General features: G+C 30.8%; 1 protein-coding gene across 7 annotated transcripts; it reads right to left on the reverse strand.

Moving 5' to 3' along the window:
- Positions 1-1,295: 1,295 nt before the first annotated feature.
- Positions 1,296-25,934, reverse strand: LOC148610862 (BBSome complex member BBS7-like). 7 transcript variants are annotated; one of them, XM_088590683.1, is made up of 20 exons: positions 25,839-25,934; positions 22,944-23,000; positions 22,159-22,221; positions 20,759-20,934; positions 19,257-19,443; positions 18,303-18,375; positions 17,109-17,123; positions 15,750-15,816; positions 15,261-15,310; positions 14,898-15,028; positions 13,837-13,921; positions 12,352-12,451; positions 11,171-11,363; positions 9,695-9,769; positions 8,350-8,552; positions 7,590-7,754; positions 6,874-6,983; positions 5,828-5,931; positions 4,996-5,119; positions 1,296-2,183 (listed from the first exon to the last, which is right to left on the reverse strand). In XM_088590683.1, exons 1-20 carry the CDS (start codon positions 25,875-25,877, stop codon positions 2,047-2,049), a joined length of 2,154 nt encoding a protein of 717 aa, XP_088446809.1. In that variant the 5' UTR covers positions 25,878-25,934; the 3' UTR covers positions 1,296-2,046. The 7 variants fall into 7 exon arrangements, with proteins under 7 accessions (XP_088446809.1, XP_088446810.1, XP_088446807.1 ...); XM_088590684.1 differs by lacking the exon at positions 12,352-12,451 and adding an exon at positions 13,451-13,550; XM_088590681.1 differs by lacking the exon at positions 17,109-17,123 and adding an exon at positions 18,066-18,134.
- Positions 25,935-26,090: the final 156 nt, after the last annotated feature.

Raw genomic sequence — 26,090 nt, forward strand, 5'->3', positions numbered from 1 at the left:
AATTCAAACTTTGTTTTATTGAAATTAAAGCATTTGAGTTATTTTCAGAATTCAAAATGTCCGGCCGCTGTTCTGTTCCAATTGGGGCACTTTAACTGAATTTGAATGTTAATTTGAGTTACTTTTTTAACTATTAAAACAAAACTACTTTTACAAATAAACATGAAGCAAGGATGAATGTCAAAATTGTTAAAATTTACAAAGGATATGTTTGGAGTAATGTATTTGATAAACATTTTTTTTCTCTCAGAAAATGCAAAAGGCAACAATTCGCAATACGCGTTTTAACATGCTAGTGGACACGTTTAATCAAGATGAGTACGATTTGTCTCAAATTTTCAAACAATTTAAGATTTACAATATATATCTTATTGAACATTCACATTTAAGATGTTTTATCTTACATCAGTTTGTGTGCGTGTCAGAATGCGTATAAAACACACGACTAACATCTATAATGACTGTGCTGGTTAAGACTTAATTAAATCAAGAACCACTTGCAGCTATAAAAGATATAATATTTTCTTTTGATTACTTTAGTCTAACATATTATTTTATCAAGATAACAACAAAAAATAGATCAGGCACAAATACTATGACTTAAAATCTCTCCTACATCACATGATCAAACACATGTACCAATATATGTACCTGTAACATCTGACACTGAACATGAAATAAACAAATCTCAAAGCGGACATGCTCCTGTCAGGAGACACTGGTCATTATTGTGTCTTTGTGTCCTTATTTTACTTTGTTCTCCTTGTTTTTTACACGGTTTAGTGCCTCTGGGTAGTGTGTGACTTTGTCTGTTGTCTTTGAGTCTTGTGCTGTTTAGTGCCTCTGAGTAGGGTGTGACTTTGTCGGTTGTCTTTGTGTTTTACACTGATTAGTGCCTCTGAGTAGTGTGTGACTTTGTTGTCTTTGAGTTTTGTGCTGTATAGTGCCTGACATGCACTGTGTGTTTACATCTTTTTTTGTGTAGTTACATGTATTGTATAGTGCAATACTTGCACTTTGTTGTCTTTAGTTGGTGACTACCTTAATAGCCCAGTTGGCCAAGAGGTCTAGCCATACCTGATACCTGTAATGTTCAATAATTTATATGTGGATACTTGTGCATACTGAAACTGTTTGACAAAAGTAAAAATATTTTCATAACAACATACTTTTTAAATCTAGGTTTCAATAATTAGGACTGTTTAGCAGAACATTTTTGTGAGGTTTTTATTTTCACTATATTTGGAAGGGTTGGGGAATCATGAAAATTAAAGTTCATCAAATTTAAGTCGAGATATTTTACATATAATTTTAATTCCATTAAATCTGATGACACAAAAAATAAAGACCACAAAAATTTCAAACCTCTATTTATAGAGAAAATCCCAAAATTTTGCACCTGCAATGTTTTCAATTTAACCTTTATTTATTCAGACATAGGTCACAGATAGTCAAGATGAAACATATTTATTTTATTACAATAATGTATAAATGAACAGCTAATAAAAACAGCAATGGACGGATACATTAACAACAATTAAGATCACAAGATAATAACTCCCAATAGTCTGATTCTGATTGGGTCATCACATTCAATGAATAAAATTTTACAGAAATATCAGGCACACCAATTACTTCATTGAGTTACCAATGAAGATCCACATTTTCAATGAAGGTGAATTTATTTGTATATTTGTTCATTGAACTATTCTATCATTGTGTTTTTAGGCATTGTATATCAGTTTTCTGTTTTTTTTAAAAGTTCTGTGCTATGGAAATATTAAGGAAATATTAAACATCATTGGTACTCCTTGATCTGAGAGCTATAACTGATAAAAATCTACATGGAATGATAAATAAATCTTTGATGGAGATACTTGTTAAATCATCCTAGATAAAGCTGACCAAACATAACAAGGTGTAGTATAAGGAAAGTATACAAACAGTTTTAAACTGCACTGTGGTAGTGACAAATATCCATTACCCCCTTATCATTGTAAAGAACTTCTCATAGTTCTTATTTTGTTGATCAGTACTTTTCCATCACTAAGCTGATGTATTGAAGAACTCCACTAGAGTCTGTAAGTCATAATTATCTAGAACTTCTAACAAAGCAGGAACTTTTCCTTTAACGTTGACACCTTTGAACTTGAATTTGTCAATATATAAATCTGTTATCATACCTGTAAAATCAATATAAATCTGTTATCGTACCTATTAAATCAGTATAAATCTGTTATCGTACCTGTGAAATTGGTATAAATCTGTTATCGCACCTGTAAAATTGGTATAAATCTGTTATCGTACCTATTAAATCAGTATAAATCTGTTATCATACCTGTGAAATTGGTATAAATCTGTTATCATACCTGTAAAATTGGTATAAATCTGTTATCGTACCTGTGAAATTAGTATAAATCTGTTATCGTACCTGTAAAATCGGTATAAATCTGTTATTGTACATGTTAAATCAATATAAATCTGTTATCGTACCTGTTAAATCAATATAAATCTGTTATCGTTCCTGTAAAATTGGTATAAATCTGTTATCGTTCCTGTAAAATTGGTATAAATCTGTTATTGTACCAGTAAAATGGGTATAAATCTGTTATCGTACCTGTGAAATTAGTATAAATCTGTTATCATACCTGTAAATCTGTATAAATCTGTTATCGTTCCTGTAAAATCGGTATAAATCTGTTATCGTTCCTGTAAAATCAGTATAAATCTGTAATCGTACCTGTAAAATCGGTATAAATCTGTTAAATCTGTTATCGTACCTGTAAAATCAATATAAATCTGTTATCGTACCTGTAAAATCGGTATAAATCTGTTATGGTACCTGTTAAATCAGTATAAATCTGTTATCGTACCTGTAAAATTGCTATAAATCTGTTATCGTACCTGTTAAATTAGTATAAATCTGTTATCGTACCTGTAAAATCAGTATAAATCTGTTATTGTACATGTTAAATCAATATAAATCTGTTATCGTACCTGTTAAATCAATATAAATCTGTTATCGTTCCTGTAAAATTGGTATAAATCTGTTATCGTTCCTGTAAAATTGGTATAAATCTGTTATTGTACCAGTAAAATGGGTATAAATCTGTTATCGTACCTGTGAAATTAGTATAAATCTGTTATCATACCTGTAAATCTGTATAAATCTGTTATCGTTCCTGTAAAATCGGTATAAATCTGTTATCGTTCCTGTAAAATCAGTATAAATCTGTAATCGTACCTGTAAAATCGGTATAAATCTGTTAAATCTGTTATCGTACCTGTAAAATCAATATAAATCTGTTATCGTACCTGTAAAATCGGTATAAATCTGTTATGGTACCTGTTAAATCAGTATAAATCTGTTATCGTACCTGTAAAATTGCTATAAATCTGTTATCGTACCTGTTAAATTAGTATAAATCTGTTATCGTACCTGTAAAATCGGTATAAATCTGTTATTGTACATGTTAAATCAATATAAATCTGTTATCGTACCTGTTAAATCAATATAAATCTGTTATCGTTCCTGTAAAATTGGTATAAATCTGTTATCGTTCCTGTAAAATTGGTATAAATCTGTTATTGTACCAGTAAAATGGGTATAAATCTGTTATCGTACCTGTGAAATTAGTATAAATCTGTTATCATACCTGTAAATCTGTATAAATCTGTTATCGTTCCTGTAAAATCGGTATAAATCTGTTATCGTTCCTGTAAAATCAGTATAAATCTGTAATCGTACCTGTAAAATCGGTATAAATCTGTTAAATCTGTTATCGTACCTGTAAAATCAATATAAATCTGTTATCGTACCTGTAAAATCGGTATAAATCTGTTATGGTACCTGTTAAATCAGTATAAATCTGTTATCGTACCTGTAAAATTGCTATAAATCTGTTATCGTACCTGTTAAATCAGTATAAATCTGTTATCGTACCTGTTAAATCAATATAAATCTGTTATCATACCTGTAAAATCGGTATAAATTATTGTACCTGTAAAATCAATACAAAATCATACATTAAATCTGAAAACTGACCATGTTACTAGAAACATCTACTTAACTCACATACAGTGGTCAGTTTCCCCAAAAAAGTCTTTTAAAAGTGTAAAAAAGATTGTAAGTTGTGACATCACAAAAATATTTTCTACTGTGACAGCATCTTTTACAATCAATTTTACACTTCTGCCTTATTTTAAATTCTGTCAAATTTAGAAAATACACATGATTTCATTACATTTTTCTTTGCAGGAGATTCTTGCCACATGCTTCAACAACTTAAATATTCCAACCATGAAGGCCAATTGTATCAAGACAACTTTTGACATAATATTTCGTTTGTTGAAGCATGCACTGGCACATATATCTGATTGCAAAAAAACACCTGCAAAACTAATTTCATAATAAATCATTCAAACGGGATAGAAACAATACTTTGTGACATCATTTTGATAGGTTAATACTGTGACAGCTCTTTTTGTCTGAGTTAAGTCATGTTTGTCACAAAAAAACTATGCTTAAATAACATAACCCTGAATCTATACTTTATATCATAAATCACTTCCCATGAGGGTAGGCTTGAACAGCAACTGATATTTGCTGATAGAATGAGGGAAATAATCATTCTTACTCTCACAGAATGTTAATCATGGTAACAATACAGGGACCTTAAACTCACAAATACAAATAAATAAATGCTGAGTCACCATTTTAATATTTACTGCACTTCATGGGACTGTTTTCACTAAAAATGTCTTCAATCCTTTTTGATTTAATTAGTGGCAGAATTCTGCCCGTTAACCTCATCCATCAATACCCCAGCCTCCTCATATTACTTTGTAACTTATTTAAGTAAAATTTACAGTTTAACAAAAATACCATATAATTTCTCTCTTGAAGAGACATGACAAGCAGATACATTGCTACTATAACCATTTTCCCCCGTTGCTTCACTGTGGGGGGGGGGGGACATTTAAGTGCATAGTTACCATACAATCTCTCTAGGTGACAAGGTTGTCTCTTGAATTCATTCTGTAAAGAATCTGCCTCCTCTAATATCTGTCTATATTCTGGTGACATGAAACTCAGATCCTCCTCATGGACTTGTAACTCCTACTCATATAATTTACATGTAACTGTATTTTACTGTTTAAATAGTGGTCTTTGTAAGAATCACGCAAAATTCAGTAATAGAATGATAGACTCCAAAAAAGGCTACACAGTTTTATTTTTATTTGAAGTTGCTTTATAGGTCTATATGATGAAATGTATAATCATTCATTCCAATTCGTCTGCTCTTACGAGATAACTCACACTGAAATCCAATAGTTTCTATTGTATTTTAGTGTCATGAACAGAGTTATCTCCCTTAATTCTGAATCCTGCAGCACATTCTGTATAATTTTTATCTCCTAAGAACAAGGGTTATATGAAAATCAACTTGTTATTTTTTTTTTACTATAAAATTTTAAAGAAAATATCAAAAATAAAAATATGTAGGCTTTCCAACCATGAATCACATTTGCATGATTCTTATCTGGAATGCTACTTAATTTCTTATTTTGTCTTTTCCTTCTTAAAACGAATCTTTTCTATGTATAATAGAAAAAAATGCATGCAACTAAAAAAAAAACAATATATCAGTAATAAAAATAAAATAAGTAAAATATAACTCCAGTTCATGAAATAGAAAGTTCAAATAAGATTTAAGTACTTTTATTTTCAATCAATTGTCTAATGGCCTATCATTATCAATGTATGACCATTTTAAAAGCTTTGTATTTATGATTGCCTGTTCATTATACCAATAATCATTTATACCTTCAGAGCATCGATGAGTTGAACTTTCTTGGCTAACAGTAATTGATATTCCAGTTTGGGATGAATCAGATTCAATGTGTAGGGTATTGACTCATCATTTATATCTGAAATCCATTATTATTAAAAAATTCACATCTCCAATCACTCTAAAATTATCCAAAGCCAATTCTTGTCATAGGTATAAATATGTAAATATAACGGTGAGTTACAAATGTGTAAACATTAGGGGAATTACAAATGTGTAAACATTAGGGGGAGATACAAATGTGTAAACATAAGGGGGAGTTTCAAATGTGTAAACATTAGGGGGAGACACAAATGTGTTAATATTTGGGGAAGTTACAAATGTATAAACATTAGGGGGAGATACAAATGTGTAAACATTAGGGGGATACAAATGTGTAAACATTAGGAGAAGATACAAATGTGTAAACATTAGGGTGAGTTACAAATGTGTAAACATTAGGGGGAGACACAAATGTGTTAATATTTGGGGAAGTTACAAATGTATAAACATTAGGGGGAGACACAAATGTGTAAACATTAGGGGGGAGATACAGATGTGTAAACATTAGGGAGAGTAACAAATATGTAAACATTAGGGGGAGTTACAAATGTGTAAACATTAAGGGTAGACACAAATGTGTAAACATTAGGGTGAGTTACAAATATGTAAACACTAGGGAAGTTACAAACGTGTAAACATTAGGGGGAGATACAAATGTGTAAACATTAGGGTGAGTTACAAATATGTAATCATTAGGGGGAGTTACAAATGTGTAAACATAAGGGGAGACACAAATGTGTAAACATTAGGGGGATTTACTACTGAATCACAAGGTAGATCATCAGTAAATATTGGCTTTAAGTACTTTTGTTAATATGTGGACCTTTTTAAATACTAACACAAAAATCTTACAAAACTTAGGATATTGTGTAAATTTTGTCTCCCAGTAAACACATATGGAAGATCACTCACAAAACAGCACGAAATCACTTCCTTAATTACAGTAAATCAAAAAAATCTTAAATATAAGAATACATACCGTAGCTGATGTCAAGCCTTATCTTCTTCTTAGTGGCCTCTTTAGTTAAAACATCTTTTAGTATAGAGATTGTAGAAATGTTGTCAGATCTGAAAATAGCCTCTCCTTTCCTGTTAAAAAAAATACACATATTTTGAATTTAAACAAAATCTTGAATTTTAAATCATAATTAAATCCAAGAGCAAAGTTTTAAAAAATACTCACCTTACAAAAAAAATCATACATCACTTATATTATAAACATTTAGCAATTCTTTGAAAGAATTTAATAAAGCATATACTGGGTAGACATTGTTTGTTAATCTCAGTCATTAAAGTTAAAAAAGTGCTTACTATCAACGTCTCTGCTCATGGATATGTAAGAAGATATTCTAGACAGAGTTTATTATTTAGAATTTTACCCTACCAGTGCACCTGATCCATACTCCCAGTTTTTAGTGGAGTCCAAGTTGCTCATTTGCTTTTGTTACTTTGTATGTATGATTTTAGTTACTTTATGTTCTTTGTTGTGTATGTCTGTTTTCCATGTCTGGTCTTTGTCCCTGGATTGCATTCTTTTGATTACCGCTATAACCTTGGTTCCCTTGATTACTCTTTAATATAAATATCAATTCAGTACTTCTAACAACGTGTCAAGGAATGAATTTTAAAAAAGAATGTTCTCGCTCATTCTAACAATGAGTCAAGCAATATTGATATAAAGGGGAGATTACTCACTTGTATACACATTCTAACAATGTGTCCAGAAAAGTTGATATAAAATGGAATGTAACAGTATCACCTGGTGGTGTTCTCTCTGGTAACTCAGGGAGACAGAAATTAACCCAGGAATGCATCTCTGCTAAACTGAATTGTCCTGTTAACTTAACTGTGTTCAATGGTCTAAAAATAAGAGAACAATTGTTGTTCCATAATTCTCAGGAGAATTAGGTGGCTTTATTAAGATATTTTTTGTTCTTTAATTGTAATTTTTGACTGATTGTATTTGGAGTTTGGTTTGAGGGGATAGGAAAATTTACACAACTGTGTTAAATATACCAGACTTGTCAGTTTTCTGACAAACTGTAAGAGGTAAGTATATAGTCAGTTTTTTTTATATAAAAAGGTTTTAGTTGTTATCAAGATAAAGAACTGATACTCTGTAACAATTGACTGTTAAACATCAGACAAATGAATCATTTCAAGAAATAATTTCATTTACAATTATTAAGGTTTTTGTACCATAGAGTGTTAAGTGCTTTATTAATTACTGTATGGTGGGTTATTTTAATCAATGTAAAATTTGATGATTCTGAAGTAAAAAGGCATAAGAAAAATAAAGGTATTTTAATTTTGATGGATGATAAGTGGTACACTTAGTACATAATTCCAGAACAAATATTTTGCAGAATTCATTTTAGTATTTTTAGACAGACCACTAAATTATGACAAAATTAGCACCACATGAACAATTACCCACTATACAGTAGCTATTTACCTATTATCATCAAACACATGTGTTCTCTGATGTAATGACAGTGGTTTTATGTGATACTGTTTTACTGTGCAGGTCTTCGGTTGTACCCTAGGAGTAACGTAGGCCTGTAGTGTACCATACTGACCCTCTATTGATCGAATCTTTAACTCCAGTCGTGTTGTATTTGCTTGACATCTGTATGTAGCTAACAAATAGTTTCCTTCCTGCAATGATCAATCTAAATACTGTAATCTTAAATGAATTATTTTATGTATAGACAAGACATTTTTTTTTCTGAAATGATCTATCTACATACAGATCCAGAACATTATTCTAACAGAAAACTAAGAACTGCATTATTCAAATTTAGTTTTAAAAAATGTAAACATTACTTAGCTCTTTTGATTTAAATCTTTAAAAAATGAGCTCATGAAAAAAATATGTCCTTAACATACTCTTAGGCACCAGAATCATTCACCAGGATTCAACCTCGATATTGAAGGTAAAGAAAAAAACACATCTCCTGTGTAGAGGGTATATTTACTATTTCAAAGCTTTTTCAACTTTGCAACACTCAGTACTAAACCCCGCCCCTTTATGCAGATTACTACAGTGCACCTGAAACAACTTCACAGATTTCTAGTAAGTAGTGCTCATGCCCCGTGAAAATGTTTACATCATCTATAGTAGTTCCTTATGTACCCTAGTGATACATATTAAATCAAGAAGTAGTTATAGGTCTGTGCTTTAATACTTTCTCCCATTACATGTTTTCTAAAATTTAATAGGGTTTGAATGTCATCTTTGAGAAGCCATAACCACTAAAAGACTAATTGTTGTCAATAATTCAGTCAAAACATTGGTAGTTTCAGAACAAGTGTACCTTTGAGGATATGACGATCAGTATAAAATAAAGCTCTTAGAGGCCATCTTGTTTGATTAAATGGTAAACAGTTATAATTTCACTGAAATGCACTGGAAAAGAGCATTTCAAGGGCATGTAACTCTGTCAAAAACCTATTTTTGCTAACATTCTATTGAAAAATTTCTGAGCAAATTCAGTGATGCAGAGATTAAATAGTGGTCTTTTCAAACAGAGAAGACTTCTATGAGTGGAACTATATTGTTGTATTGGTTTTTGACATGCATGTTCCTGATTATTATCATTTTGCCTCAGACTAATTCTTACAAAACTTAAAGATTGGCCATATTTATTCCATTCAAGTCTAGTTTATACTGTTCACTTTAGGTTTAGCTGAGCTAAAATGTAATTAGATCCTATATGATAAGTAGGCTGGCACATTTATCTTTTGTATGTCAGTATAACATTATCAAAAACAGATAAAGCCATGGTATAAAAACTTACATCAGGGTTACATGCACTATAACTAACTACAGCTGAGTTCTTCTCTACATCCAGTAAATCTATTGGTACATCACTCTGAAATAAAAACAACAGTGCATAATTAACATTAAATTGTTTTATTATATAGATAGCAGTGTTTTATTGAATGTTCCAAGTGTAATAAATTTTGATAATTCACACTGTGAAATAAATCCGGTAATTTCACTCTCGCACTTTCTCCAGCCAAAATGTCACAACTTTAAGATCAATCTGCCAATCACAGAATTTAAAACTCATGTTGAAAATTTCGATAAATTATGAAGAAAATCTATATAATAAATAGGATAATCAATTGGTTATCGTGATTAACCAAAATACGATCACTCATGCCAAGAACACTTGAGGATTTAATTCGTGCAAAAAGCAAGTTCCGAACAATCGTTAAATGCAAGCATTCTTCGGCACTTGTGATAATATTTTAGTTCTTCACTCTTCTAATTAATTATCCTATTAATATTAGGTGTATCCTCCACACAAATTATTGTTATTCACTCTTTGTTGGATAAAAATCATTGCCCATTTCCATTTTTTCTTAAGCTCCAATTCTGTTTACAAAGTTTTGGCAACAGAAATTTTCTGTATCATTTACATTACAGAAAAGTTAAAAAGTTCTGTTTTACAGTAAGTTGATGTCTGGCAATAACAGTTTTTGAAACTATGAATAGTAATAGCCAAAAAAGTGGACACACATTTTATATGGATGGATAGTTTGATATATTGACAAGATGACTCCAATTTACTCAATGAATAGAGGTATAAAATAAATTCATTGAGTGGGAATATGACACGGCTCATAAAGTAACTAAATTATTCAACAATTGTAATAAGTAGAACCTCAGTTTCACCAATAAAACTTCTACATGTAGAACAAGAAAGGAATATATTTCTATAAACTGCAATATGATTTTGGTGTAGTTAGTATCTAGACAATCACTAATCATCTTCATAAACCTGATATTTCACTCAAGTTGGTACAGTGTGTGATAGCAAGAACATTATTTTTAATTACAACACGTAGTAAAATATCACTTAAAGTAACTTATATTTACCTGCAGTAACACATCATCTATAGGAAACTTATACTTACCTGCAGTAACACATCATCTTTTGGTAACTTATGTTTACCTGTAGTAACACTTTATCTATAAGCAACTTATACTTCCCTACAGTAACACATCATCTACAGGTAACTTATGTTTACCTGTAGTAACACACCATCTATGGGTAACTTATGTTTACCTGTAGCAACACACCATCTATGGGTAACTTATGTTTACCTGTAGCAACACACCATCTATGGGTAACGTATGTTTACCTGTAGTAACACACCATCTATGGGAAACTTATGTTTATCTGTAGTAACACACCATCTATAAGTAACCTATATTACCTGTATTACCTGTAATAACACACCATCTATGGGAAACTTATTTTTACCTGTAGTAGCACATTATCTATAGGTAACTGTAATTCCAGACTGAGTGTGTAGCTTGCATCCTCTCTGTTTAATACAAATTTATCATTTATATAGAAGCCAGGAACAGCAGAGATGGCTGTATTACTGTTGGCAGACTGCTGGTATTTCTCTCGCTCTGTGTTCACCTTCTGTTGTAAATCATCTAACTCATTCCTGTAAAACACATATTGTTACCATCAGAATGTAAATGCTAGACCCAATACTAAAAATCACACCACAATATAGAGGACAGTAAATGGTACATAACTGTCCAAATGAAAGAATTTCATTAAAAAAAATGAAAATATATAATTCTGTTTATATATTTAAGTTAAATCATTTAAAGTTCAGAGACACGTTTGCCTTTTAAGATCAGATACTTCAGAAAAATTGATATTAAGCACTAACGATCATGGTTATAAAAATGATTTTAATAAGAAAATCAATATGTCAAAATAAACTATTGGATTAATTAAATAATTGATTTTTTGAAATGATGCTATACCTGCAAAAATTAAAAACAAAAATTCAGGGTCCATGACCTATAAATCATATATTTTCATGCTACTGAATGGTTGAAGGCAGAGGAGAACATAAACAAAGCATAATAAGTGAAACACTACAAGTCACTCAAAATAAAAATGATCTCCTGTAATGACATGTCAGTACATGATTCATTAATTTGAATTATATTAGTGTTAATATATATTTGCAGAAAACAGTTTATTGTATATTGGTATCCTATTTGAGTATTAATGAACCTTTCTGACATTAAGTATTTCATATTTCAATATTTAATCTTGTATACTATAGTGACAAACTATACATATAAACATTGACCTTTATGAGTGAAGAATTAATCATTACAAGTAAAACATTAAAAGATAAGTTGTTTACCAGACTAAGTAAAATAATTTTAAACATGACACAAAACCAGAAACAAAGACTTACTTTCAATACAGCTTTCACTTTTTCCACAATATAGAAACACCTTATGTAGAAATATCAAAACAAGTCACAAAAATAATTAATATATGGGTTAAAAACACAAGAACTAATTTCTGCTAAGTATCAAGAAACAACTATAGCTATTCTTATCATACTTACAAAATCTACAAGATAACTACACTTTATAACCCTACAACACCCTAGTTTGACCTACTTTAAACTACCAATCTTATTAGTGGCTGCGGCAGTAACAGCTACTTCGGCTGGTCCAAAACCTTTGGTTTGTTGTTCTGAAGTTAACCCTGATACCCAGCCTGAAAATAAGTGTGTGTGCTACATGCTAAGATAAAATGTGTTATGTCTCCTACATCAATATTGGATCTTTATGATGTATAATACCCTGGAAATAAGTATTCTACATGCTAATAATAAATGGCTTTCTATGACTTGATGACATTGGTGACTCACCATACAAAGTGCTCAGGAAAAATGGAAATAATGACATTAGCTGTTAAATGAATGATATGTGAAAAGCTAATGTCAAATTATGATTAACTTCACTTAAAAGTTCAATCTAAGTTTTAAAATTTTGAAATTTGTACATGTATTTTTTTTTAATTTTAGGTGGCTGTTTTAAATTTAATAAACTCATTCAAAGGCAAGAAATAAATGTAATTCACATAATTATAAATAATTGAATACTGTGAAAGAACTATTGTTCGTGGGGCACCAATTTTCATGGTTTTCGTTGGTAGGCCATCCAATAAATTTGATTACCAACAAAAAGGAGATTTCTATAAATTTGTATACTGAAAACCTCAAAACCACAAATTCAAGAATCCATGAACTTGTGTTTCTTTCCTAATCCACGAAAATTGGTATTCATGAATAAAAGTACTTTTACAGTAAATAATGATATTATAAATACTGGATAAGACTCAAAACTTGTTACAAGTTTGACAAATACAGTAATATTGGGAGTTCTGTGATATAAGCAGAGCAGGGATGTTTCCAGGTTTCCGAGGGTAGTCAAGCGTGAAACAAATAATAACCAAACAAATGTGACAACCAACTGAAACTTGCATATAAATGTCAAATAACTGTCATGGTGTCAAGATAGTTATAATAAAATATTTAAACTTAATCCAGAATATTTACAACTCTATTGAAATGGCTGCTAACCAAAGATTCACCACTTACAATATTTTATAATGACAATTTCACAAAAAAATGTTTCAGTTTAAACCATCAGACTCCATGACAGTTACAGAAAGAAAGCCTTCTGAACCACAACCCAGTGGTGAACAGTTTACCTAAGGCCTACAATCTTATCTTTGCCTTCAGATGTCAGAGAGAATGTATCTGGACCTCTCTCCTTAATCAAAGGTTCAGAGGTCAAAGTTGATACCCAACCTGGAAGAAGTCATCTTATATGAAAATCTTTGTTTTAATCATAAATAAATAAGACTTTTATTCTTATTTCACAAAAAATTAGCATCAAAACTGAAGTTGACAAGCATTTTTTAGAATTTTGCAAATACCTCACTGAAAACTACAAACATAGAGAGAAAATCCTAAAGATGTCATACATAACAATGTTCTTTACCTGAGAATAATTAACAGCTTCTTTAACACTATTAAACTGATGTAATAAAAAATAAAATGTTCTCATTGAAACTGAAGTTTTACTTGACCTTACCTGCATATGTTGTACATACAATTTCATCATACCCAGGAGTGGCTACACATCCACCTTGTACAGAGGTGATACTCTCCGATAATGACTAGAAGTGAATAAGAGAATTGAAAGCAATGAGAAATGAACATGTCAGGAAAATAAAGTGATATGTAAATAAAAAAACTTGTTTGGTGTCCCATTGCCAATACAATTTTTAACAGATAAATACAATGTATAAACCATTTCAAGCCTTAAAACAGTTTTTTCCACATATTATGAGCATGATTTAGTCTGGAAATGGATTATATTGTTGTTGCTCATTTTTATAAACAGTTCTTACATTGGTAGCAGTTTTTTTGTTCGTGTCAAGTTTATGTTGCTTTGAATATGCTAACATGCAAAAAGCTCTGCTAACTTTTATGATGTTTTTAACATTAATGCATAATTCATGCAATGTTGAGTATAAATTTCAGCACTTGTATGTGTTCTAGTGTAAAAATCAAAATAGTTTTCTAATCTTATCTTATCATATTTATTATATTGTACTATACATTTTGCACTTCACATACTTTCAAAAGATTGTTTAGGTTAAAAAAAAATTATTCATAAACACCACCGCATCTCCTTAAATATTCCAGTGTCTGTGATTTTTATTCCATGACGAAAAATCTAGATTTTATTTTGTGCCTGGTCTGGAAAACTGTTTTTAAAACATTGTCAGCAGAATTGTTTGCACGCTTAATAGGACGGTTCAGAAGCGGTTCAGCAGATGTAGTTTTTTATATTGATCATAAAGCAATATATATGAAATATTTCACAAAAATGCTCTATTTGCTTCTGACCAAACAGACGTCTTCTTCCTTCATTTTTTTTTTGATAAAATGGCCTAAGAACCTAGACATTTTTTTGTATGGCCTTATTGTACTATACAATTTTTGTAAGGCCTTACTGTATTATACATTTTTTGTATGGCCTTACTGTATTATACAGTTTTTTGTATGGCCTTATTGTATTATATATATTTTTTTTTTACATTTGACTCTTTAGAATAGCAACAGTAAATTTGGAAATCCTCAGCTTACATGACTAAATCTTGGAACTGGTTCCTCTGCCTCATCATAGCTGTATATTTCAACCAGTCCATCATCTCTGCCCACAACAAGATCTAATACACCATCAGCTGTGATATCAAAGTTATCAAGGGACAAAACTCCTACAAAATTAATATTTATATGGGATCTAATAAGTGTTTTTATATATCTTTTACATCTAAGAAGTTAAAAATGGAAGACAAAGTATTTGTGATAAAACCAGAAAACAAATACAAAATAATCATGTGCAAAAAAACAAAGGCAACTTTCATTTTTTATATCAACATCTCATATCTTCGAACAAGTTACAATAAGTATGGTTCTATATTTTTACTATCAAAAGACTTTACAAACCTCCATTTCTTTTCTCATTAGATAATTCCCATCTGTGAGAAGGTGCAAACCTAGAAATAAGACATCAATATTTCATTGAAGATTAAAACATCAAATCTTTTGCATGTAATAAAACAAAATATAATTAAATGAAAAAAGTATGTCTCTTGTTTAAACACCTTTTCAATTTGTCTATTTTCAACCAAATAAGAAGAGATATCCATAGGACACAAATGCCCCCGCCAACCAATGGGTAAATATGATTTGCTGAAAGTTGCTAATACATTACTACCTATCACAATGCATGTTTTTTATTGAAAGTTTCACCTTAAAAAACATCACATGATATGTAGCCTTTCATTAGTCAAGCCATTGCATGATCATATTTTCTCTCATAGACAAACCAACCAATCACATTCCAAAAAGAGTGGTTATTGTATTAGAATCCTAAGTAATAGTTTCCATAGCAACAGGATATGTTTTTATTAATGAGCCAAGGTATGTAGTTACCTGCCGATCTGTACCAGTCCAATCCTGCCATCTGATGTTCCATACAATACTTCATTTCCTTCTTCACCTGTCATAAAAATTTACGACTAATTGAGTAAAATGCATCATCAAATTTTGGAAATAAAAAATGTATAAACTCCAATACAATATAAGTGTATGATATTATTCTAGAGTAACATAACTTTATCTCTGTTCTGTAAGCTAGTATTGAGGTAGTTAGTAATATTGTATCTCTGTTAATAGTTCAGAAGAAAAGTGAATAAATATCATCCACATCACACATACACAAGTAACAACACAGAACAACATAACTGTAGTCCTCAGTAAATAGCTGCAGACTGCAAAGATATATACTAGCAAATACTTTTCCTGAAGAAATTAAGTAAGTGTAGAACAGTTGTTACGATTTTGTTTTTAAAAAGCTTTTAAAATGAAGTAACTATACATTTTACTATTATAAATAGTTTGGTAAAACCATTCAAACACTTAGTAGCAAGTATGAACACTACATTGAAGCACAGTATAATGTACCACTCTATGAATTTGATTGCAGCTCGTCTTCAAATTTTGATTGAAATTAAATGTTTGATGACACAGAATACTTTGGAAACAAGAGTTAATATGGTTACCCAACTTAAAAGTTTGAAGTTGGAAATTTACCTAAACTGGTCAAAATATTAAAAATAAAATCTAAAGTTTTATCATCATTTCAAACCAACTTGAAGACAGTTTCAAAAATCCAAAATCTCAATAGTTCGATTTGGAGCCTAAGTCTAAGAAACCCCCCAAAAATGGAGTAAAAATTGAAGCAATTTTGTTTTTTACTCTTTGAATCTGTTTATTTGGACCAATTTATAATCAAAGAGCTACATACACAGATTAACCATATAAAAATCTCCCAAATTTTTTTTTTTTTTTTTGATGAACTCAAGCAGTTTATTTATTGTTCCAAAATAAGACCAACTTAGCAATAGGACTCAAAATAATGATTTTAATGAGAGGTATATTCAGCAAAATAAACCATTTCTACATTTCTACCCTTGATTTTGGGCCTAAAATGTTTTTTTAGGTCAGAAAAGTCAGAATATTCCAAATTCAATTTCAGACCTAAAAAATCAGACTCTCTTGCCATGGGCACAAAATGATGGCTTTTGGCCCCTTATAATAACAAAAATCTATCCTGATATTCCTTTTAAGGAGTGGACCCTTGTGACAGAACTACATAGAGATTCATACAGCAATAATGAATTTATTGTCTGGAAATCAAACTTGTATATTGTAAAGGAATGTTTATAGAAAAGTTTGACTTGTATAATGACACAGCAAACAAATGTTAGCAACATAAATGATCACAATTACCTCCGAACGAAACCTCTGAAATATAATTATTAAAACTGATCACAGGTAGCCAAATTACATGTACTCTTTAGTAGATACCATGGGGTGTTACTCTAACAGTGCACAGCCAAATGTGCCACATATGATAATAATATGGTTTGCATCATATGATTATCAAATTAATACAGTGAGATATGATAATCATATGTTTCAGTTGTCAAATGATGATCGTATGATTATCATATAATTTTCATATGTTTCCAGACTATAATTACTATACGAGAATCATATGATAATCATATGATTACCATGTTATTTTCCAAATGAACCAAACACCTTATGATTACCATATTATTTTCCAAATGAACCAAGCACCTTATGATTACCAAGTTATTTTCCAAATGAACCAAGCACCTTATGAATACCATATTATTTTCCTTATGAACCAAGCACCATATGATTACCATATCATATTTCATATGAATTAAGCATCATTTGATTATCATATGTGGCACATTTGACAGTTTTTATATATAAATCACAACAAACCTCTTTATACACAGACACACTATACATATATATAATAGATCATATACAGAAAGCCAATAACCATTGATCCTTTGAATTAAGGGTCTCCACTTTCAGTAAAATTTATAATGCATTTTTATTACATTCTGACAGACCCCTAGTTGCATTAGTTTTTACTTTGTGGTCAAAAGAATCTTAAATTACACTGATAAAAATATTATTCACTGCTTAGATAACATATCAAGGATAAAAACAAGTTGTAAGAAAACATGGCAGAACATCAATATTATTGACATACTCCACCGTGTAACTTGCATTCAGTGCTTTAAAAACAATGTACCATACCAGTGAAACCATTCTATAATTTTACAGCCATATAACAGTACTGTAAGAACAAATAACCACCAAGTGTACTAGTGGAGGTATGTAAAACACTGGAGGATTTCTTACCATAACATTGAGGGAATGGAGAGTTATATTTACTCTCTGGGTTATAACATATTCCTCCATAATTTGTACCTATAACAAAGTTTTTAAAGTTAAGAGAAATCATTTATCTCAACCAAATCATTACTACTTCATGATAAAGATAAAAAATAATATCAATTTTTTTTCAAATTCAAAGTGGATAACATGTATTTAACATTCAGTGACTTTTCAATTCTAATATGGATAACATGTAATTACCTGCATCTTTACCATACAGCTGTAAAACAGTAGGAGGTCCAGGAACCTCTACTTCATATAATAACTCAGAATCCTACAAAATAATAACATTCAGATAAACTAATATCATTATAAAAGGTATACATTGGAGAAGGACAGTTGTATTTTATTAACCCATCGATTATTAATCATCTGGAACTCTGTATTGCAACAGGCCGAACTTATCTCTTCCAACATTTCCATTACTTTATTTCTTAAAATACATGTAAGCATTTTCTTAATTTTCAGTGTGTATCCTCACAACAAAATATTAATGATATGATAATCACAGAATTTGACCAGAAAATGGGATTTGATACTACATAGAAGGGAAGAAATAGACACCAATGGTGATATCACACCTTGTGTCCTAAATTCCAGTTATCCATCTTTACACAAAATATGTAATAACACTTTATTGCAGCAACTTAATTATCTCCTTGACCTATACACCTTGGCAAGCTAGAACAGGACTGACCTCCTCTGTGATCTACCTTACATTTATAACTCTGAGAACTATATATTAGTAAGCTAGAACAGGACTGACCTCCTCGGTGATCTACCTTACATTTATAACTTTGAGAACTATATTTTGGCAAGCTAGAACAGGACTGACCTCCTCGGTGATCTACCTTACATTTATAACTTTGAGAACTATATTTTGGCAAGCTAGAACAGGAGTGACATCCTCATTTTTCTCTATATCTCTTACTGGTATAACTCTGAGAACTTTATTTAGCATGCTTGAACATGAGAGACATCCTCATTTTTCTCTATTTACCTTACATGTATAACTGTGAGAACTCTATCTTGGCATGCTAGAACAGGAGTGACATCCTCATTTTTCTCTATTTACCTCACCTGTATAACTCTGAAAACTCAATTTTGGCATGCTAGAACAAGAGTGACCTCTTAATTTTTCTCCATCTCTCTTACCTGTATAACTCTGAGAACTCTATCTTGGCAAGCTAGAACTGGAGTAACCTCATCATTTTTTTCTAATGGTAGACAAATAACATCACAGATTTTGTCAGCTGATAGAAAATAGTTGGTGTTCTTACAGTCTTTGTAGTGATTATACACATAATTGCCACATGTAAACAAATCTGCGCCTTCCACATACCTACAACAGTTTTATAGTAAGTCAAAGTTAAGTAGGGTGAAAAGTTTCATCAGATAACCATTCAAGCACTGCATCCACATAGTATATCTACAAATACACGTAATTCACAATTTGGTTCTTAAACATTTTATAGAGTTTCACTTGTTGAAGATTTTATGAATGAATAACAAAACTGATACTCTCTGGGACTTTTCAGCACTGTAAGAAGGTAAAAAAAAAACAAAGTTTGTCAAAGTAAAAATGACTTTGATACTAATACCTTTACCATATAATACAACAAGAAAATGCTGGTGTTTGCCCCTAATTACTTATCAGCTAAAGCCACAAATCAACAAAATTAATCCTAACCTTACTTTTAGACATTCAGCTTTTAACAAAACAAGAGGCTCCCAGGAGCCTGAATTGCTCATCTAGTTAAATTTTTGCCTTTCTAGAGCAATAACTCTAACAAGGAGTTGTCAGACAATTTCAACTCCATTTGATTCATTGGAGACTTAAGTAAACCTTATAATAAGAGTCATTTCAGCCATTGAAAGCTACTGGCTAAACCTCATGGATTTGGAGATGTATGCAAAAATCTGCTGTCTGATCCCATTGTTTTATTTTTTGAAATAGGTCAACAGATTTTCACCATTATTCTAACCACAGATAGATCTCATCAGGCTGAATACTTTTGACCAAGTCAGAATTTGGTTAAACCTAACCATTTTGGAGATATATGCAAAAATCTGCTGTCTGACCCCTATGTTCTATTTTCAGTTTCAGTGCCCATGTTTTTTTAACAGATCAAAAATCCAAACATTCATTTTGTGCAGGATACACTAAGGAACAACCATCTTAAGTTTCATCCAAATCCATTCAGTAGTTTCAGAGGAGAAGATATTTGAAAAAATTGTTAAGGACGACGACAACAGACAAAGACGACGACAACGACGGATGCCAAATGATGGCAATAGCTTACATGGCCTACCACCAGGTGAGCTAAAAGTTGTAAGTGTAAAATTAGTCGTAAGTTATGACGTCATAATAGATCAAAGTATTGTGATGTCATAAATAATGACTGATTTTAAACTTCCAAGTTTTTGTGAAATTGACTATCGGATTAGACTTATTTATCATCTAACAAGAAGATCAAGCGAATAAGAATGACTATTAAATGATAAACATTTATATATTTTGTCTATGACACAACAAATATTCACAATCTTACCTGTGTTCTTAATTACATACTGACTGATAATTTCCTTTCTATTGTTAATGTGCTGAGAAAGAAAACTTTCAGCCTGTAAGCTCAAAGGACATTGCATAAACTTACATAGACTGAATTGACTCAGATAAATTAGTGTCAAACTGTAAAAAGTTTTTTCCTTTCTTTGTAAAACCTTTGACCTCTGCAGCTGTAGATATAAATATTCTCTCCTTGACTCCGCCCACTGGACCACCCAGTTCTACTCTTGTAATTGGTTTAGCTGTCTGTGCTTTAAATATTGGCTAGAAAATAGAATGTAATATTTTCATTAAAGTAACAGAACATTATTTAATGTTATATTTTTGAATTATCTCCCTTTGTAGCATTGTTTTCAAATGCTTGTTTGTGTTAAAGACATGGTAAAAGAGCAGGAAGGTATAAATCTGAATTGATAGCATTTAAAATAACAAGCCAAAATTAGCAAAAACTTGTGACAATAAATGTCACATTTTCAGAGGCTTGCCCTTTACAACAAAAACATAATTGCAAAACACAAAAATACCAATCATATATTATAAATATATATCTCCTGTACATGTGTTTAAAGAAGTATTCTATTATCAGCAGCATTAGAATCAAATATATAAGACAAGACAAGTTTATTTTGCTAACTCTGGCACAATTAAGTACTACAAGAGCAATACATAAACAAGTATTTAACAATGTGGCAAACAGTAAGAAGGAAACATGGATATCAACAGCTTAAATGAAAGTCATCACATACAGGAAGATCTATACCCAAAAATTAATTATATACAAGAAGAACTCAAAACCAAAATTATCGAAATAGGAAGCCAAATCCATCTTCATGAATTATTGATGTGACATAAGTTATCTCCCCAATTCAGAGTGTATTTCTAATGAAACTAAAAAATCTACCAAAAAAAAAAAGGCGTAAAAATCAGAAAACTTTTACTTTGTAAAAAAAGTGTTTAAACAACATATTATTTGAATTTGGAATTATTTTGGATTTAAGAAAATAAGTCAAAAAAACATTTATACAACTTACCCTACTAAGGTGTTGTCATGCCATCATGGTAGGTTTTCCTTGCTTGTTGTTATCCAACTAACCTTACCCATTAGTCACGCTGGCATGACTAACCCCTTTAGTATGGTTTAGTTTTACAAATGATATTTTTTGTCATTTTCTAAATTCCAAAATAATTCCAAATTCAAATAATACCTGGTTTTAAAATTAATACAAAAACATATAATAACAGGGAATCAATTCCTATCATGAGCCACACTGTTTTAATTTTATATGACATTGTACTTGGTGATATATATGTATACTCAAGAATATTTTATCATGTTGCCTACTAAAAATATACTAAAAAGGTCATATTGAACAATTTTTTTTCTGTAGTAAAATTAGCAATCATTTACTCAGTCACCTCCAATTTATTTAAATAACTTTTAATACACTTGACTTCAAAATTAAAATATATGAGTTAAAATACATGTACCTGAGGATCACCCTTTTTCATCTGTAATAACTGTAGCAAACCTTCTTGGTCACCAACTGCTATCTATACATGAATGAATCAGTTCAATACAATTTCGTTTTATTTATCTTTTTTGTAAATAAATGAGGCCTGCGTAATATTCAATTGTATCCAGCAGAAAATACTTTCAACCAAAAAATCTTCAATTTAAAACTTTGTCTGTGGATACTTAAACATTTAATTTTTTCCATTGCTGTAAATTCCATACATCTACACTTTAATTACTAGTTTTCCAAGTGCATGAAGGGGTTTTATAAGGCACTATTTAAGAAAAGGACTTGATTTTCTGAGGTAAAGGAATTCATTATGTTAAAGAGTAAAAGACAATGAAAGTTTTTTTTGTAAAATTTTTTATTTGTTGGTTTTCAGTGCATTATCAAATAATTTCCAGAGTCTCAAACATTAAATTTGATCTTGATTAATACTTAATCATAATTGTGTTCTAAAAAAGTCATTCACTTACAGGGAGGTACAGTGTATAACAAACACTGGAAAATATTCACCAGAAGATGTGGATAAGGTGTTAATAAATTTAATTTTTTAGGTGAAATCCTACTAGTTTAAACTATTCTGGCAAAAGCCACAGTTCTAGAAGTTTTTTTTTTTAAAAAAAGGTAATTAAGTCCCATCTCTACTGTGTGCAGGTGTGCAGTATGTGCACAGTACTAAATTTTAAATGTACATTTAATTTGTTTGATTGCAAAGTGTGTTCACAATATGATTTTTTTATAGAGAAGGATACAGACCCTTTGTGATTTGCCTCCAGGAAGTAACTTCATCGTCTTTTGGGATGTTACCCCAACCTTAAAGATAAGATTAAGTCAAATCAAATGCATATCATTTCTTATAAAATTGGTGAAACAAACATGCACATATGTTTCAAAACAAGAGATTTAAAATCATACTGAAATAAAATTAGAGAAATCAATGACAGATTTTTAATGGAATATTTAGAAAATATTTAATATTGAAATATTTCTTTAATACTCCTCCACAGCAGTTTCATTATAAATTAGTAACTTTCTCATTACTATTCTTTAGTTTTTTTTTATTCTTTAGTTTTTTAACAATGCATTTGTACATCAAGTTAGGGAACATAGAAGTTTTGATATCTCTTTCCCAAGACATGGGCACACCAAACAATTACATTTGTAAGAGTCTAATTTTGACCTACTTAGAAAAATCATACAAACCAAGGCCTGGATGATACATGTACATGTACCTACAAATGTAGGCTAATATAATTGATTCACATGCATAGATAGCTTTATGTGTTAAAATTGCTATTTAGAAAATAGATGTCTGCTGCATTTTTTTTAACTCATCCTTAAATAAAATTATCTATCTGCAGTTAGGCCAAAATTAAGAATTCCTTTCTTTCCCACACGCGACGAACCGTTTGAAAAAGTTGCGATCAAGATTTTTTGTTTTGGTTATTGGATGTGTTTTTTTTCTGGATTGTAAGACAGGAATCATTCCGTATATTATTGTGAACAGTGAAGTTGTTTCCCCTGTAAATACGTGTCAAAGATCGGAATACTTGGATATTTTTGATAATGTCAATCCATAAAGTCTGACATCAAAAACAAAACAAATTACCAACCGACCTACCCATGTTGGAAATAGAGGGTCCGGTGCAGGAACCATGATATTTTTCAGGATGGCCTTATTTCCAAAACATGTTTTTAGTGGAGTCCGAGTTGCTTATTTGCTTTTGTTAGTTTGTATGTATGATTTTAGTTACTTTATGTTCTTTGTTGTGTATGTCTGTTTTCCATGTCTGGTTTTTGTCCCTGGATTACATTCTTTTGATTACCGCTATAACCTTTGTTTCCTTGATTACTCTTACCTAAGCTTGCATTACTTGTATAATTTCAATAATACAAATGTATGTTTTACTGCTTATTACATCTTTTCCTTTGTATTGTATTGTCCAATATGACATAAAATATAACTTCTGTTTTGAGTTTGATATGATTTGATAAAGCCTATGACATCTTAATAAGATTTCAAGCTCTTGTGGCTAGTAGTGCAAGAGCACTTGTCTAAGTAATCATGGTAATCCCTTTTCAGTTTTGGTATTATGGTCTCAGAAAAAAAATAAATCCCTAAGGCCTATGCCTTGTGATAGTAGAAAATGGGAATTCCATGGCAAGAAAAAAGAACTTGACATGTAATGGGTCACTAAACGAAAATAGATTAGCATTTTTCTTTTATCATGGAACAGTTGTATTTTAAGAAGTTCAGGAAAAGTTTAATATACACAGGCATCTTTCTCCACTGTTTCACTGATTATTCAGGAACTTCCCTATGGAAAAATTAATTTGAAATGTATCATTCAAATCAAAGCATAACTTTCCTAAGTTACAAAAATGTAGGAAAGGCAATCATTTTTGAATTTTTGCAAAACTGTCAGATGGGTTAGTTTGATATGCATTTATCTACATCACCGTTTATGGGTAAAATACTAGTGTCATCCATTGAAAACCATTTTACGTTTTTTCTAGAAAAAGTAAAATTAAAATTATGAATCAAACCAGCTAATAAGCAGCAAGCTTGCTATTAAATGTATAGAAATTTGTCTAAAAATTGTAATCATAGTGACACTTGAGAAATCTTCATCAAAGCAAAACACTACATTGGACCAAACATAAAAAATATGTTTGTTTGCTGTTCCCCTACCCAATGGTTTGATGCTTGGGTCCCTAGGTTGGGAAAAAAATATTTTATAGAAATTTCAGGAGAGGACGAAATGCAGAATTAAATGTATATGGGTCAAATCATTGGGATGTCTTCAAACACATTTTTCCATGCACAATTTCTTTTGGGGAAAACTGTAAAATCTATTCATAACAACCAGCACAATTTTTGACGTGTTTCTGTATTTTATTTTGACGGAAGAACAGGATGTTAACCCCTTAACCTTGTTGGGCCAGGCATCCATCTTAAAATCATACTGATTAAGTCGAGACGGCATTTTTAACTAAGAATATTATACTGATTTTCTTAGCATTTTCACAACATGGATTGAAAAGCGGATAGAAGAAAGTCAGCGCCCTGATCTCTGCCCACAGAAAAAACAAAGCAAAACAAAAAACAGCAAAAAAAATAATTACCTGCAAGCCCTTCAAATTGGGATGGTCGGTGAACAGCAAACAAACATATTTTTAATTTAAGCCTTGCGATCTACAATGTATTGAAGCTTTAGAAATAGTAAAAAATACTGTTGTACAGATACTGTAATGATAGAATTGGTAATCCATGAATTTCAAGACAGCAGGTTGCAACTAAAAATTATAGCATCTCATTTAATTTGGGAGGTTCTTTTCAGATATCATCCTGGTTGGAAAAAATAGCATCAGGGCAATGAGATGCTAAATGACTGTCACCATACATAGCAGAAATAAGAGGATATTGCTGGAACTGCTTGTAAGGGTAAAATGAAATTTCAAGTATGGTTAAGCTTACAGTGTTCCTTTATATGGGCAATGCATAAGGAATTACTGAGACAAGTGCCTGTGATGCCAGTTTTAAGTGTTTCAACAAATATTTAAGTCCGAAATATTACTTAAAGACACGCTTTTGTAATCATGTCAGTAAATAATAGATCATACAGATGCTGTCTATTTATGAATGTTTACCTGAAGGTAATCCACTCGAGATAAATTTAGTTCCATCATCTTGACTACTTTTTTTGGTAAAGAATGTTGCCAAGATGTAATAAACTTCCGGTTGGGGCAACCTAATGGGAAGATGAGATGTTCGACCGTTGTATAATGTATATGAATAAAAACAGAGGGTTCTAGGCAAACCATTCTGTTAGCATTGTGTGAAGATGGCAGTATTAATAACAAAAAGGAACAATGATTTTATACCAAAAAATATTTTCAAAC

This window comes from Perna viridis, chromosome 7 (genome assembly GCF_037379345.1).
Source record: "Perna viridis isolate PV_CMFRI_1.1 ecotype Kerala chromosome 7, ASM3737934v1, whole genome shotgun sequence".
NCBI classification, from domain to species: domain Eukaryota; kingdom Metazoa; phylum Mollusca; class Bivalvia; order Mytilida; family Mytilidae; genus Perna; species Perna viridis.

Coding starts and splice junctions, on each gene's coding strand:
- LOC148610862 (XM_088590681.1), bottom strand. CDS start 25,877: ATGATGGAACTAAATTTATCTCGAGTGGATTACCTTCAG. Junction 23,001..25,838: donor CTCGAGTGGATTACCTTCAG/GTAAACATTCAT, acceptor CTTATCTTTAAG/GTTGGGGTAACATCCCAAAA. Junction 20,935..22,158: donor TGAAAAAGGGTGATCCTCAG/GTACATGTATTT, acceptor TCTATTTTCTAG/CCAATATTTAAAGCACAGAC.